Genomic DNA, 14,186 nt, shown 5'->3' on the forward strand with positions numbered 1-14,186 from the left:
AAATTTAGCATTTAAATATGTTCCTATTTGGTTAATAATTTAAATTCAATGGCCCAAAATTTCTATCATGATATTATCACAAATTTACTGTATAATACTTATAACTCATGCATTTGAAAGATACCTTATTATCTCAACAAGTCTGAAACAAAATCATTTCTGTTATTTTGAAGTTATTAGTAAAACTGACTTTTTTCCCTAACAAAGAAAAAAAATCCAGTAAAAGAGATAAGCTGCTTGCTAAACAAGTGTTTGGGGTGGGAACAGGGATAAGAGTAAGTGTATTTATTCAACCAAAACAAGTAGAATAAGAAACAACAATATGAACAAACCTAATGAAAAGAGAATCCTTTCTCATACTATACAGTTTGATATAAATAGGATGTTTTATTAAATTCTTTATATCCTATCTATTTCCAAAAAGCACTGGGGCCAATTTTCAATAAAAGACATATATAAGCACAGCAGTAAAACAAAAATAGCAAATAAAATCCAAGAGAAATGAGAACGCAAATATAGTAACCAGTTTGTTAACTAAGTTGCTGGTATTGTGCTTCAGACTTGGGTCTGAGCCTCCTAGCAACCAAAGGAAAAAGGGACTAACGATTTACATATTTCTTACCTTAAAGCAGCGGTTCTCAACCTGTGGGTAGCGACCCCTTTGGGGGTCGAACAACCCTTTCAACAGGGGTCACCTAAGACCATCGGAAAACACATATAGAATTACATATTGTTTTTGTGATTAATCACTATGCTTTAACCCTTTGTGGTCCAATTTTATTTTTGGAATTCAAACAGTCTGGTCCAAATTAATTGACGGGATTGAATGTTGAACCGGTTTGCGGTGTCAACCTCAGACTTGACGTTGGACCTGCTCCTAGCGCCTGGTCTGTCAGGTCAGCCTCGACGTTGGACCGTAAAGGGTTAATTATGTTCAATTTGTAACAATGAAATTGGGGATCACCACAACATGAGGAACTGTATTAAAGGGTCGCGGCATTAGGAAGGTTGAGAACTACTGCCTTAAAGAGAACAGTAAGACATTCTAATTCCTAAAAAAGGATATTCTCTCATCTTACTTCTAAATCTAATTTCTCATGTGAGCAAGTAATTAGTGATATAATTAACAAGCTGAACAAAAATTATAGTAAATTTAAAATGAATGAATTTTATTTGCTGAGTGTTTGTGTTTATTTTGTTTTACATTTAGGATAGGATAAATGAATATACTTCAAGCTTAAGTGATCCAAATTAGTCCGAACTCCGAGCAGTGAAGAGATAATAACACGTCTTCAAATATAATTTCTCTTACCAAAAATAGGATAAGAGTTGAATAGCATAAATTAAAAATCTATAACCGTTAGTGATAGCCTGAAGGCTGTTATTTTCACATTTTATTTCATATTCATTCTTAGGGCAAAGCTCCTTGAGGCTAACAGGCCTATTTTCCAGTTCCTTTGTTCACAGGGGACATTCAGCTAATATTAAGACTAGACTGATGAGACAGAAAACAAACCTTGTTACTAATGGTTTTGTTCTTTTTGGTGAAGTTTTCTTTTTTAAATTTTCATTTTTACCTTATAACAGTCTCCGCCAGGAATGATTTCCTGAATATACACAAAGGGACCTTCATTCCGGTTAATTCCTCCGAGGATCTTCAGACCGAGGCCTGTTTCCTTGGTAATGGTAATCATCTGCAAGGCAGGATCCCTAAGATAAAGTAAATTAGCACTCACAGGTTACAAGAGATCTTAGGAGGTTCTCCTTAAACTACTTGTTGAATCAAATTCTTGGATCTAGATAACTCAAAGTACTCAGTACATTCTAGCAACTACATGTTAAAAAGTATGGTGAAACAAAAGCAATCAAATGGATTGTCTTATCTGTAATTTTCATTTTCTCTACAAAACAACCAAACCATTAAAAAAATAGAGCAATAGCCGAAACCGGTTTGGATCAGTGGATAGAGCGTCGGCCTGCGTACTGAAAGGTCCCAGGTTCGATTCCGGTCAAGGGCATGTACCTGGGTTGCGGGCACATCCCCAGTAGGAGATGTGCAGGAGGCAGCTGATCGATGTTTCTCTCTCATCGATGTTTCTAACTCTCTATCCCTCTCCCTTCCTCTCTGTAAAAAATCAATAAAATATATTTTAAAAAAAAATGGAGCAATAATGCTTATTTCTTTGGAGAACAAACAAAAATAGTTCAAAAATATAATAGAGATAAATTTCAAAAATGTATTAAAGGTGATAGAAAAGATTTGCTTTTATTGATTTTTAAACTATTTAATATTGAACAATTCCAATACTAGATATTTTAATGAGTTAGGTAAGTGACTTTAAAGTAAAAGTGGCCATTTATTTTATTTTTTTTAAAATATATTTTATTGATTTTTTACAGAGAGGAAGGGAGAGAGATAGAGAGCTAGAAACATCGATGAGAGAGAGACATCGATCAGCTGCCTCCTGCACATCTCCCACTGGGGACGTGCCTGCAACCCAGGTACATGCCCTTGACCGGAATCGAGCCTGGGACCTTCCAGTCCGCAGGCCGACGCTCTATCCACTGAGCCAAACCGGTTTTGGCTAAAAGTAGCCATTTAAAACAAAAGAAATATAACCTCCATTTGAATTACAAAAAAAAGTTTCTCCTTTTAATTGGGAGAAGTGTTTTCCTGGTACACAGCACTGCTCCAGCTGTGATTTCCATCAGACACAAGAGCAATGCCATCAGAAAAGAGGAGCGTGTCTTAATGTTCTGGGAAAGGTATCGCCCCAAGTTATCTTAGAACACTCTGGTCAGAGCACTGACTTTCTCTTGTGGGCTTGATTTGCACTAAGTAGTTGGAAAAAGTTCTGTGCTGAGCTGCTCAGCACCAAGACATGGAGCTCTGTGCACACTCTGCAGCTAGGCCTGGCTGGTGCCGCTTGGAGACCGGACCTTTCCAGTGGTCAGAGGAGGAAGCATCAGGGAAAGACCCTCTGAGTTTAACTAGCCGGACACCCTTCTCCAGGGAAGACCTGTGAACCTGAGTCAAAAGGCTGGTACACACTTGTTTACCATGTAAGCAACAGCAGATGTCTAATGTAGAGTGGAACCTAGTAAAGAATGAATCACTTTGAGAAAAAATATATATAATTATGTGGTTCATGGACATATACACACATATATAACCTTTATGTATATTTATATGTATATGTAAAAAGAAGCACTGAAAAAACCCACAAGAATAAAAATGGTTATCTAGGTGAGAAATGAGGCCGCAGAGTGAAGGACAGCATGAAAGCAAGCCTTCTCTGAATGTGCCTTGTTATGTGGGTGTGACATGCTGCAGAATGGCAATTCTTCCCACCCCTGTCTGCAGGCCTCTTGGAAAGTGACTCTACCGCTCCTTCCATTAAAAAGTAAACTCTACATCTCTATACCTTGAATTTGGACTTGACTATTTAAATTGCTTCAGCCAATGATACTCCAGCAAATGTGAGGAAAATAGACATTTGACAAACACATGTGCTTCCTCCTGGGGACCATTCCACTGCCACATAAAAAAGCCTGAACTGCCCAGCCGGTGTGGCACAGTGGTTGAGCGTCAACCTATGAACCAGGAGGTCAGGGTTTGATTCTGGTCAAGGACACATGCCCAGGTTGTGGGCTCAATCCCCAGTGAGGGGTGTGCAGGAGGCAGCCGATCAATGATTCCCTCTCATCATTGATGTTTCTATCTCCCTTCCTCTCTGAAATAACAAAAAGAAAGAAAAAAAGCCTGAACTAGCCTCCTGGAAGCTGAGATCAGGTGGAAAGAGGCATCCATCATCCAGCCTTCCCAGCTAGGCCCCAGAACATGTAAATTAGGCCACCCGACATCATTAGGTGTAGACCAGAAGAATTAATCACAAACTCATGGCAAAGGATAAAAGCTTGTATTTTTAATGCAATGGTTTGTTACTCAGCAAAAGTTAATCTTACGTTATTTTTTATACTGAAATTATAAAATATTTTAGATATTCAAAAATTAGATCAATTCTATAAGGCAATCTCGAAAAATAATTCTAAAAGAGAATGCAGAATTTGCCCTTTACACTGATTTACACTAAAAGGTGATTACTGATCAACTTCTCATTACAGCTATCCTAGACCACAGGTTGTTAACTGTATAACACTTTCCACCAGACACTCACAAATATTTGACAGATTTAAAACTATGATAGTTCAAAACATACTAAATTTAATTTAATAATTACTTTTCAAGTAGACCGGATGGTACTGCAGCAGATGAATTTTTATTCATGGTTTCACCACAGTAGCCTTGCATTTAACAGCCGTGCAAATGAGAATCTGATGAAGAGTCTATAAATTCTTCTTTTCCTAAGACTGGGGAGGCAGAAAACAAAGTGTCATGTCTCAGAACAGTCAAATTTGCTCCATAACTTTGCATAAAAACATTACATACATTTGGCACATAAACAGTATGTGCCTGTGTGTAGATGTTAGATGAATTTTATATATTTTGGGCCATGTCATTTTAGTCATTGCTCATTGTATCTGAGAAATGTAAAGATAGTACTGTAGATAGAGACATAGATAAAGGTATTGAGGTATACCTATATCATCATAACATCTACATCTATATGAAAGCTACACTGCTGACAGAAGTGAGGAATACAGGGAAGCTTTAGGTAACTACGATAGCTTCCACCATTAGTAAGCGTAAAAAGCACATAATAATAAAAGACGGAGGGAAATGTCTTTTCTGAGCAGAAGGCTAGGAAGTTTATAGTCAGAATGTCTGCAAAATAACGACACAACACACTGTTGAAGAAAATAGAAATTCCTGTTGTCTCACCGACTATCATGAGGGACTTCCTGCAGATCCTAGATTAGTCTGACTCATATTACTCCACAAGCTTCTTCAAATTTTCCTGTGAAAAGAAGAAAGTATTTTGATCTCTCTCATAGACCCACTGTAAAAATTAGAGAACAGTGGTATCATTAAATTAAGAAATATTTGAACAGAGATTTACCACCTCTTCATAAGAAACAGAATGGAGTATACAAATGAAGCTATGAAAGATTTTAGGATCCTTTAGCACAATCCTCTCATTAAAGAAATGAGGGTCACAGAGATTGCGTACTTTCCCCATCCAAATAAGAGTCAGTCACTGGTTGTTTTCCCAGCTAGAATTCAGGCTGCAGAACCCAGAATATGGACCTTGGTTTCAGATACACCTGGGTTCCAATTTGAGCTGCTGGGCTTTTCTGAGCCCGTTTCTTCATAGGTATATCAGGCAATAGTGATGGTTTTCCAAACGAATACCCATGTCAAAACCTAGCAAATTATCTCACCCTCAGTATGTGTTGTTTGTTATAAATCAATGATACCTTAAGTTAACTTTTTTAAAAATCGGATTTTCAGTTAAAAAGGGCAGTGGAAGTGGAACTCAAACTGGTAATTTGTACACTTTATCACATCAGAGATTCTTCAAGCGAGCATTAACTATTTATATAACCCTACAGCTGTTTAAGGACACTGACAAAAATCAGGAATAAGTCACTTCCCTGGGGTAGACTTTACTTAATTGATCTTTTTAAAAATGACATTAAAGTTTCAGAAAATAAAGATATAAAAGGTCAGAGGGATCTTTTACTATCTCCTTTCTTGTGTACCCAGGGGCAATTTTCCAGCTACTTATGCATTTTTTCCCTTTCAGGAATCCAGTCAGGAATGCTGCTCATCTGTCTCGGGTGGACACATAGCTCTGCCTGTAACACAGCCCACTCCTGTGGGAAATACCGAAAGGCTTCAAAGGAGTCCTACATTTCTTGAAACATGAGATCTTTGTCAGAGTCACAGCTCACTGTTCTCGGAAGTTTCCATAGACTCTCTGACTCCCTTCTGCTTGCCACACTCACGCCCTCATCCACCAGACATTTACTCAGCAGTCATGCACGGCACCATGCTAAGGGCTTGTGTTATTATACTGAACAATCCAAGGTCCCTGTTTTTACAGCATTTACCCTCTCGTGATGGGAGAAAAACAATTAAAAAAAAGGAACCGGCAGCCATAGCCAGTTTGGCTGAAAAGATAGAGCGTCGGCCTAGGGACTGAAGGGTCCCAGGTTCAATTCTGGTCAAGGGCACATGCCCAGGTTGCAGGCTCGATCCCCAGTAGGGGGTGTGCAGGAGGCAGCCAATCAATGATTCTCTCTCATCATTGATGCTTCTATCTCTCTCTCCCTCTCACTCCCTCTCTGAAATCAAAAAATATTAAAAAACAGAAGGAAAGAGCAAAATAAACTTTCAGATACCAAAAGACAGTATAATCAAATTTGGCTGGAAGAGGAGTGCTAATTTAGGTCAGGGAGTGGTGTCTCAGCCAAGATCCGAATAATAGATCAGCCAGAAGAAAAACTGAGGGCCAAAGTACTCCAGGCAGAGAAAAGGCCTCAAGGCAGCAAAATAAATTTGGGACATTTACAGCATAGAAGGAGGTGTGGCTCACTGGTGGAGCATCAACCGATGAATCAGGAGGTCCTGGTTCGATTCCCCATCAGGGCACATGCCTGGGTTGAAAACTTGATTCCGGGTGTGGGGAGTGCAGGAGGCAACCGATCAATAATTCTCTCACATCATTGTTTCCATCTCTCTCTCCCTCTCCCTTCCTCTCTGAAATCAGTAAAAATACATTTTTATAAAAAGAGTTGTGTGGATGGAGTCTGGTGAATGCAGACAGAAATAGATCATAGATAAAATTAGAAAAGTAGGCAGGTCGAGATGAACTAGGGTCTAATGCAGGGGTGGGCAAACTTTCTGACTCGAGGGCCACTATGGGTTCTTAAACTGGATCGGAGGGACGGAACGAAAGCATGGATGGAGTGTTTGTGTGAACTAATATAAATTCAAAGTAAACATCATTACATAAAAGGGTACGGTCTTTTTTTTTTTTTTTTAGTTTTATTCATTTCAAACGGGCCGGATGTGGCCCGCGGGCCCACGGCTGGTCTAATGGGTTGTGGAAAGGAGTTTGGATTTTCGCTTGATCTTATTTCATGCAACCTGGCTATTCTCAGGAGACCTTAGTTGGCCTTTTTCCTTATCTCTTACTTTTAGGTTGACTGCACTTTAGCAGAACATCAGAACGTCAGTCAGTTGGTTCATTTGGAATATAATATGTATCCTGGGGCCAGGACAAAATGAAAATACAAGTCCCTGTTAAAAAAATTATTTCAAGATCATGACAGCAGAGCATTAAACCAAATACAGGCCCAACTGAGCCAGCGGCCCTTTTAAAAGCAGGTCCTTGTGCAACTGCACGGGCATATAACCTTGAAGCTGGCACTGATCTTAATATAAGTTAGTGGTGAATGATTTCTGTTTTCATTTCATCTTCTCTATCAATCATATAAACGTAGCCCCTGAAGCCTTTTACATGGAGTAGTCCCTGAAAACATGTGGCTTAAAGGAAGATTCCAAGAATAAGAACCCAGGATATCAAGACTTACTAAGGCAGCTTCATGCCACGAGTGTGCTTTAATTTATTGGGAAACAGTGAATATCCAGCCTTGTCTCAAGCAAACTGGAATTCACTACTTCTTACTATTTATTCAAATGCATTACTCTTTCTCCTTTAGGTACAGGAAAAATCTTGTAATATACAGCTGCCAAATAAACAGTTGTTTGTAATGCCCGATTAATTGTTAGGTATTTCACATTGCCAAATGAACCCAGTAACTTTATTAGATAGACAGTTACAAAATAAAGCTCAGTGACTAACATACTAAGGTTTAAATTGCAATTTCCTGAATTTATATTAGCCATTAAGATGCCAAAAAGTAATTAGAAACCAAATTTTTAAAATCACACATCTTTATAATCTGTAAGTCTTCAGAAAGTCTGAAAAGCAATAACACACAATTGGAAAACATTGTGTGACTCAAAATTTCTTTTTTCTTTCTTTTCAACCTTCACCATTTCTCAGCCCCCACCCCCAAAATGATTTATATAAAAATATCCTATTTTAGTTACTATGTAAAATTAGACATGATCATATCTAATATCTAACTAGATAACTAGCTAGAAAGGGTTCGCAAGGATTAATCATTTACGGCTGAGCAATGACATTACAAATTAAAGGTGCCAAGTCTGAAATCTCAGTCCAGCCCCTTATGCTTTAAGTTCCTTTGTAATAAACACCTCTACTTCCTGCAGAACAAGGTTGTACTAGTCTTGCCCTGAGGTGCTCCCATTCCATTCCAGGCAGAATCCATTATGTAGCATTCATTATCATAATTATTTATGCATTATCACAAGCAGACTCAGACTCACAAGAACTGCAGCCAACACCACTTTATTGCTATCAAGATTATTGTACCTTGGAAAGGAATAGTTTCAGTTGCAATTACAAAACAAAACAAAATAATAAAACCCTAGACAAAGACACTATGACTGACATTTATATGTACTGCTACCTGTTGCTACATGAAAAGGTTGCCTAGAGGATGTTGGAGGGAATGTACTCTTGCTTTCAGTGACATTAGCATTTGCATGGGGCTTGAGTCTACACCGTAAGAAATTTACAATATGACAGATCACGTCCCCAAAGAGCTGTCAATCTGGTGTAAGAACGAAGGGAGATACAGATGAAAAGATTTTCAAACATTCTCATAAAACAAAACAAATAAATTTGTATAATCACATAATCTTGAGACTTTGGTGCCAGAGTAGAAAAGAGTCAAAGGGTGCTTGGATTTTATTGGCTTTTTTTAAAAAAAAATTTTTTATTGATTTCAGAGAGGGAGAGAGAGGGAGAAAGAGATAGAAACATCAATGATGAGAGAGAATCACAGGTCAGTTGCCTACCGGGGATCGAGCCGGTAACCTGGGCATGTAGCCTGACTAGAATCGAACCTCGACCTCCTGGTTCATAGGGTGATGCTCAACCATTGAGGCACACTGGCCTGGCACGATTATTCTTTACAAAACAAATATAAAAAGAGAATGTCAGCCAATTTTTTCAGAAAATTTTCCAGGAATGGCTGCACAGAAGACAAGAGAGCAACCTTCCCAATTTCAGCAACCATGAAGTTTATATGTATTTTTCCTGGTTTTTACTGTTTTGGTAATATGAATCAAAAGAAGAAATATTAATACCACCTGGGAAGAACCCCAACCAAAGAAATCTGAAATATATAGTAAATGTCCCTCCCCCTTTTCTGTTTATTTTGTATGCTGGTGCTAAACTCCCAAGCGTCATGATTTTAAAAAGAAATTGTATGTCCTTCTAATTTATTTCCAGGATGAGGGGACATTTTTGCTTTCTTATGTGGCTCTTTGAAAATGTGTTGCACGCAGTTCCTAAAAAATAAAATGTTTATCTTTGAAAGAAAAAATAATAAAATTACATTATTATCTTATTCCGTTGTCTTCATTGTACAGATTGTATGTTATTGATCATCCCCTGAGTCATTAGAAGAAAAGAGTATAACAGAAGTGATCCTGACTTTCTCTATGTTGTAGCCCTCGTAGGTTGAACTGGGTCTGGCCCACGGGAACAGTGAAATAAGTAAGTGAATAACTGAAAATCATTTCTCAGGCAGCTCTGGTCATTAGAAAGGAAGCCCGACATTTACTAATTTTTTGCTATAACTCAGGCACTGTGCAAATCACTTTACACGCATAATCTCACTATTACGATTCCTAAAAAGTCACGAAGTCTGGGGTCCAATAACTGGCCCTAGGACACCAGGCCGACTTGCAGACCCAGGGATGAATCCGGACCGAACCTCTGAACCTGGGCTCTTCACCGCGACTTCACATAGTTTCTAAGAGATGCTGCCGTTACAGCAACACCGGCTCTGCTGTCTAGTCCGTCCGGCGGGATAACGGAAGAATCTATCGCATCCCCGAACATCTATTTCCGAGATGAACATTCCCTTCCAGATGAACATTCCTTTCCTTAAATGACCCTCGCATCCTGGCCACTCTACACCAACTTCGGATGGACGGCGTCCCTCCGGCTCCACCAGCGGTGAAGTCGCTGGGCTCCTAGCTCGGGGGCGTCGGGGCAGGGGACGCCCATTCCCAGGGGCTGAGAAAATGACGTGATTGCTCGAGGGGCTGTGGTTCGTCACCCCAGGAAGGCGTCCCAGGACAGGTGACCCCAGCGCCGGGGCCCGCGCGGCAAAGAGCAGGCGGGCGGCCAGAGAATCCCAGGTAAAAGGACCGCGGGACAGCGGCCGTGGGGGGCCACTCTGTCGAGACAAAACTGATGCCGTTTAGGAAGGCCGGGGACACCACCCCGAGTGAGGACGGGTGCACGCGGAGGCGCGTAAGGCGTTTTCCTAAAAGTGAGTTAGATAAGTCGGAGCGAAACCAAGTGGGAGGAACAGTCCTAAAGCAAAACGCGAACTTACCCGTAACCTGGCAACCCGGCCTCCGTAGTAGCGCGACTCCGGGCGTAGCCTCCCCAGCAGCCTGGTAGCCAAGGCAGCGGCGGGCTCCACTCTGGTATCGCGAGACAGTGCAGGTCTCGCGAGATCTTCCCTCGTGCGTGACCGGCGGACGTCCTTTCCGGACGCTATGGGAGGGCTCTGGCGCTCGGGATGGCGGTGCGTCGCTTTCTGCGGCTGGCGCTGGCGCCCCCTTGGGCCCCCGACCAGCGTCGCGGAGAGGGTGGAGCAGTGCCTCAGGCCGGAGAGGAGTGGGACGGGAGGTGCTGAGAGGGGCCTGAGGCTCCTCGGAACATGGAGGCGCCCGAACCTGGCCCGAGACCTGGCCGTGCAGCCGGCGCGGCGGCCGAAGAGCACGAACCCGCACGCGCGCGCGCAGGACGAGGAATGGCGGCAGCGAAACAGAACCGTCCTCACGTACATGGCCGCGGCCGCCGTGGGCATGCTGGGGGCGTCCTATGCCGCCGTGCCTCTCTATCGGCTCTATTGCCAGGTAGGGGCCGCCGCTGCCCACCCCACTGGGCGGTGACCTGTTGGGATGTCCGAGATGATCACCCAGAGAGGAAACGGGCCCAAAGCGGTGACTGGGCCAAGGTCACCAAGGAAGTTCGCGGCGGAGCGGCAAGTTACAAATAGAGTGATCCTGCTGCAGAGTGAAATTCCTTCATCTCTGAGCTCGCCCGAAAGGTCCGCAGCCTGCACCCCGGAATCCAGCCATCTGCTTTACCCTCCGGCCGCTGGCGCACGCGCCCGCTTTTAAAAATGTGGTGCATGTTGCACATTAACTCGGTGAGCCAGCCACACGGTTGATGTGCGCAGGTTCACCCTGGAGATGGGAGTCTGCGTGTTACTTGTGCTTACACCGCGAGTAGGTTTTTATCCATCAAAAGAGACCTGAATTAGGCCTTTAAGCGCCCCGTCCCCCTAATTTGTAACTAACGTACTTATCCTGGGCTCCGTGTTCATCCGCATCCTGCTCGTTCCCAGTGTGGTCCTCGGGACCGGCAGGACCAGCATCACCTTGGAACTTGAGTGCAGATTCTTGTGCCCGGCTCCTGACCTACTCAATCAGGAGCCTGGGCGTCAGTATGTGAATAAGTCCTCTAGCTGGTTTTGATGCAAACTAATGTTTGAGAACCACTGGCCAAGGCCAACTTCCCCCAATTCATATATGGTCTCTATAGTTCTTAAAAGTAGTAATTTTTGCTGCTCCGGCTGGGCTAGGCATTGGAGTAACCCCGGAGCTTTTAAAAAAAACTGACAGATCAGTGACATCCCAAACCAGTTAAATCAGAATGTCTTGGAGCGGGGGTCAGGCATTAGTAATATTTTAAAGATTCCTCAGAATCTTTTCCTCTGTTCATACCTGGCTAACTTCCCCTGAGCTTACAGAGGGGAACTTACCTTTGTTTTGTGTGATGACCGAGACAGAAGTCAAGGGGACTTTTTCAGCCAACTGATACCAGCATTTATGTGGGAAAGTGCCATCGCTTGATTTGTGGAGGATGTGTAGATTGTGAATTAGTTTCCAGCAGAGGCCAGCCGAGAGCCAGCCTGAATCCCCAAACAGCAAGAATGGACCACCACAGACCAAGTTGATTTTATTCCTTAGGGAATATTTAGCAATGTCTGAGGACATTTTTGGTTGCCACAACCTGGCAGGAGGGCGCTACTCGTATCTGGTGGGTAGAGGTTAGGGATGCTGCTAAACATCTAACAGGACAGACACAACCCCACCTCACCACCAAAAAAAGAGAATTATTCAACCCCAAACATCATTAGTGCCAAGGTTGAGAAATCCTGGCCCAAACTGAAATGAATGGCGATATTTTGTGTGCATGTGTGCAAGCACAGGGCAGAAAAGTAAAAGCAGTTGTGATTTATCCTAAATTTAAATCACAGTTGGATGTTAAATAGTGACATTTCCAACCAGAGTATCTCTCTCACTTTTGGACTCAGAACTTTAGAGGCAAAAATAAGGGCTTATATAAACCACTTAATACAGTGAGCTCATTTTATGAGTCTGCAACATGTGCCCAAAGAAAGTAAGATGTATTGAGTTCTTGGATTCAGTTAGTGGCAGAACTAGACTGGAGACCAGGGCATATTTTCTTCTCAGTGCCCTTTTCTATTTTTTCTCATCATCAGACATAAATTTAAAGAATCTATATTCGAAGACTGCCAGTCAGAAATAGTGCCTGAAGGAATCTATATTCAAGTGATTTCGAATTCTTCAGGAAAAGGAGTCATGTGTTAAAATGTAAGCATTATCGCCTTCTTGGGCAGAAGAATATACTTCTATATTACACAAAGATAAAGGCTTGCCCTCTGATGCATCTTTTAGGGTTATAATGTAATTTGCATGGCAGTCAAATGAAGCTAGCCGACTGGTGTAACAAGCGGGAGTTAGTAATACTATATTTTGCTGGGAGTCTTCCCCTAGCCTCAAATTTGGTATTTTTTTCCTAGTATAGTAAGAGATTAATTATCCAGAGACCAGAATTCTGGCAACCTCAAGCATCAGAAGAATGATGAGCCTGGAAGTAAGAATATTTTTTTAAAGCATCTTTGATGATAAAGGAAATAATGGCAAGAAAGATAGGGAAGAAGTGTCATACACAGATTATTCTGATGTCTTATGATTAGTTCATTCAGTGGCCAAAGAGATCAAGTTCTCTAACTGATGGATATCTGTAAAAGCTATACTACACAAAAATTACAGAAGTTACAAAAACATTTACCAACATGGGAAAATACTTGTGGTACTTGAGAAAAGCAGATTACAGAAGTGAAGCTACAATGAATCTGTGCTATAAAAGTTAATAATATGAAAAAGGACCAGATAGGAAAATTGAATTATTTAAATAGTTTTACTAAAATGACAGGATTGTGGGTAAATTTTATTTCTATTAATAATAGTTGATATGAAATACTAGGAATAAAGGAAAGTATGCTTATTGAAAAGCTAAATATTCTGAGCTGTATTATCAGTGAAGAGTCTTCTGTCTTCCAAATGACTCATTTTTGACCAAGCCACATAACCGAGTGATTACTGAGAAAATACGACTTAAATAAATTTAGGTCTTTGACCCCCCCCCCACCCCCAAAATGGTTAAATCATTTGACACATTCATAGGAAATGGTCAGTGATAGTACATAAACTTGGCTCCTATTGTGTTATTAAAGCTAAATGGTTTTTAAAATTATGATTTTGTCCAATAGATCGTCAGCACCTAAAAGTAATACGTAACATATAACACTTCTTTTTCTAGACGACTGGACTTGGGGGATCAGTAGCAGCAGGCCATTCATCAGACCAGATTGAAAACATGGTGCCTGTTAAGGATCGCATCATTAAAGTCACCTTTAATGCAGATGTGCACGCAAGTCTCCAGTGGAACTTTAGACCTCAGCAAACAGAAATATATGTAAGTGATCAAAGAAATACCTGTAAGTATTAAAAGATTACTTTTTTCAGTGTAAAAATTCAGTGAAACTTAAAACTTTCACAATTTTGAAAACACCTAAATTTAATTTCAAAATGTTGACAGACTCCATAACTAAGTATGCATATTAGAGCATTGGTTCTTCACTGATATATACAAGTAAAATTTGGAAATCAGGTGTTCATGGGTAGTATTCACTATTTTGCTGCCTCTTAGTTTAGATTAGGTATTATGGTCTGATGGATAGGAAAAATAATATGACTGGTTTAGAAGGGAAAGAAGGAGCTGTGTGAG

The 14,186-nt window shown here is 41.1% G+C and overlaps 2 protein-coding genes across 2 annotated transcripts in view; one reads left to right on the forward strand and one right to left on the reverse strand.

The window, feature by feature from the left end:
- The window catches only part of STXBP4 (syntaxin binding protein 4), a 122,560-nt gene extending 111,985 nt beyond the window's left edge, over positions 1 to 10,575 (reverse strand). Inside the window, exons 1-4 of the mRNA XM_006753167.2 lie at positions 10,411 to 10,575; positions 4,844 to 4,919; positions 4,242 to 4,371; positions 1,578 to 1,710 (exon numbers count right to left, since the gene is read on the reverse strand). Coding sequence (XP_006753230.1) covers positions 1,578 to 1,710; positions 4,242 to 4,312 — 204 coding nt within the window. The 5' untranslated portion in view covers positions 4,313 to 4,371; positions 4,844 to 4,919; positions 10,411 to 10,575. The remainder of the gene's footprint in view (positions 1 to 1,577; positions 1,711 to 4,241; positions 4,372 to 4,843; positions 4,920 to 10,410) is intronic.
- The window catches only part of LOC102772902 (cytochrome c oxidase assembly protein COX11, mitochondrial), a 5,145-nt gene continuing 1,489 nt past the window's right edge, over positions 10,531 to 14,186 (forward strand). The window contains exons 1-2 of the mRNA XM_006753166.2: positions 10,531 to 10,939; positions 13,719 to 13,874. Coding sequence (XP_006753229.1) covers positions 10,577 to 10,939; positions 13,719 to 13,874 — 519 coding nt within the window. The 5' untranslated portion in view covers positions 10,531 to 10,576. The remainder of the gene's footprint in view (positions 10,940 to 13,718; positions 13,875 to 14,186) is intronic.

The sequence above is a fragment of the Myotis davidii genome, unplaced genomic scaffold, assembly GCF_000327345.1.
Source record: "Myotis davidii unplaced genomic scaffold, ASM32734v1 scaffold771, whole genome shotgun sequence".
NCBI classification, from domain to species: Eukaryota; Metazoa; Chordata; class Mammalia; order Chiroptera; family Vespertilionidae; genus Myotis; species Myotis davidii.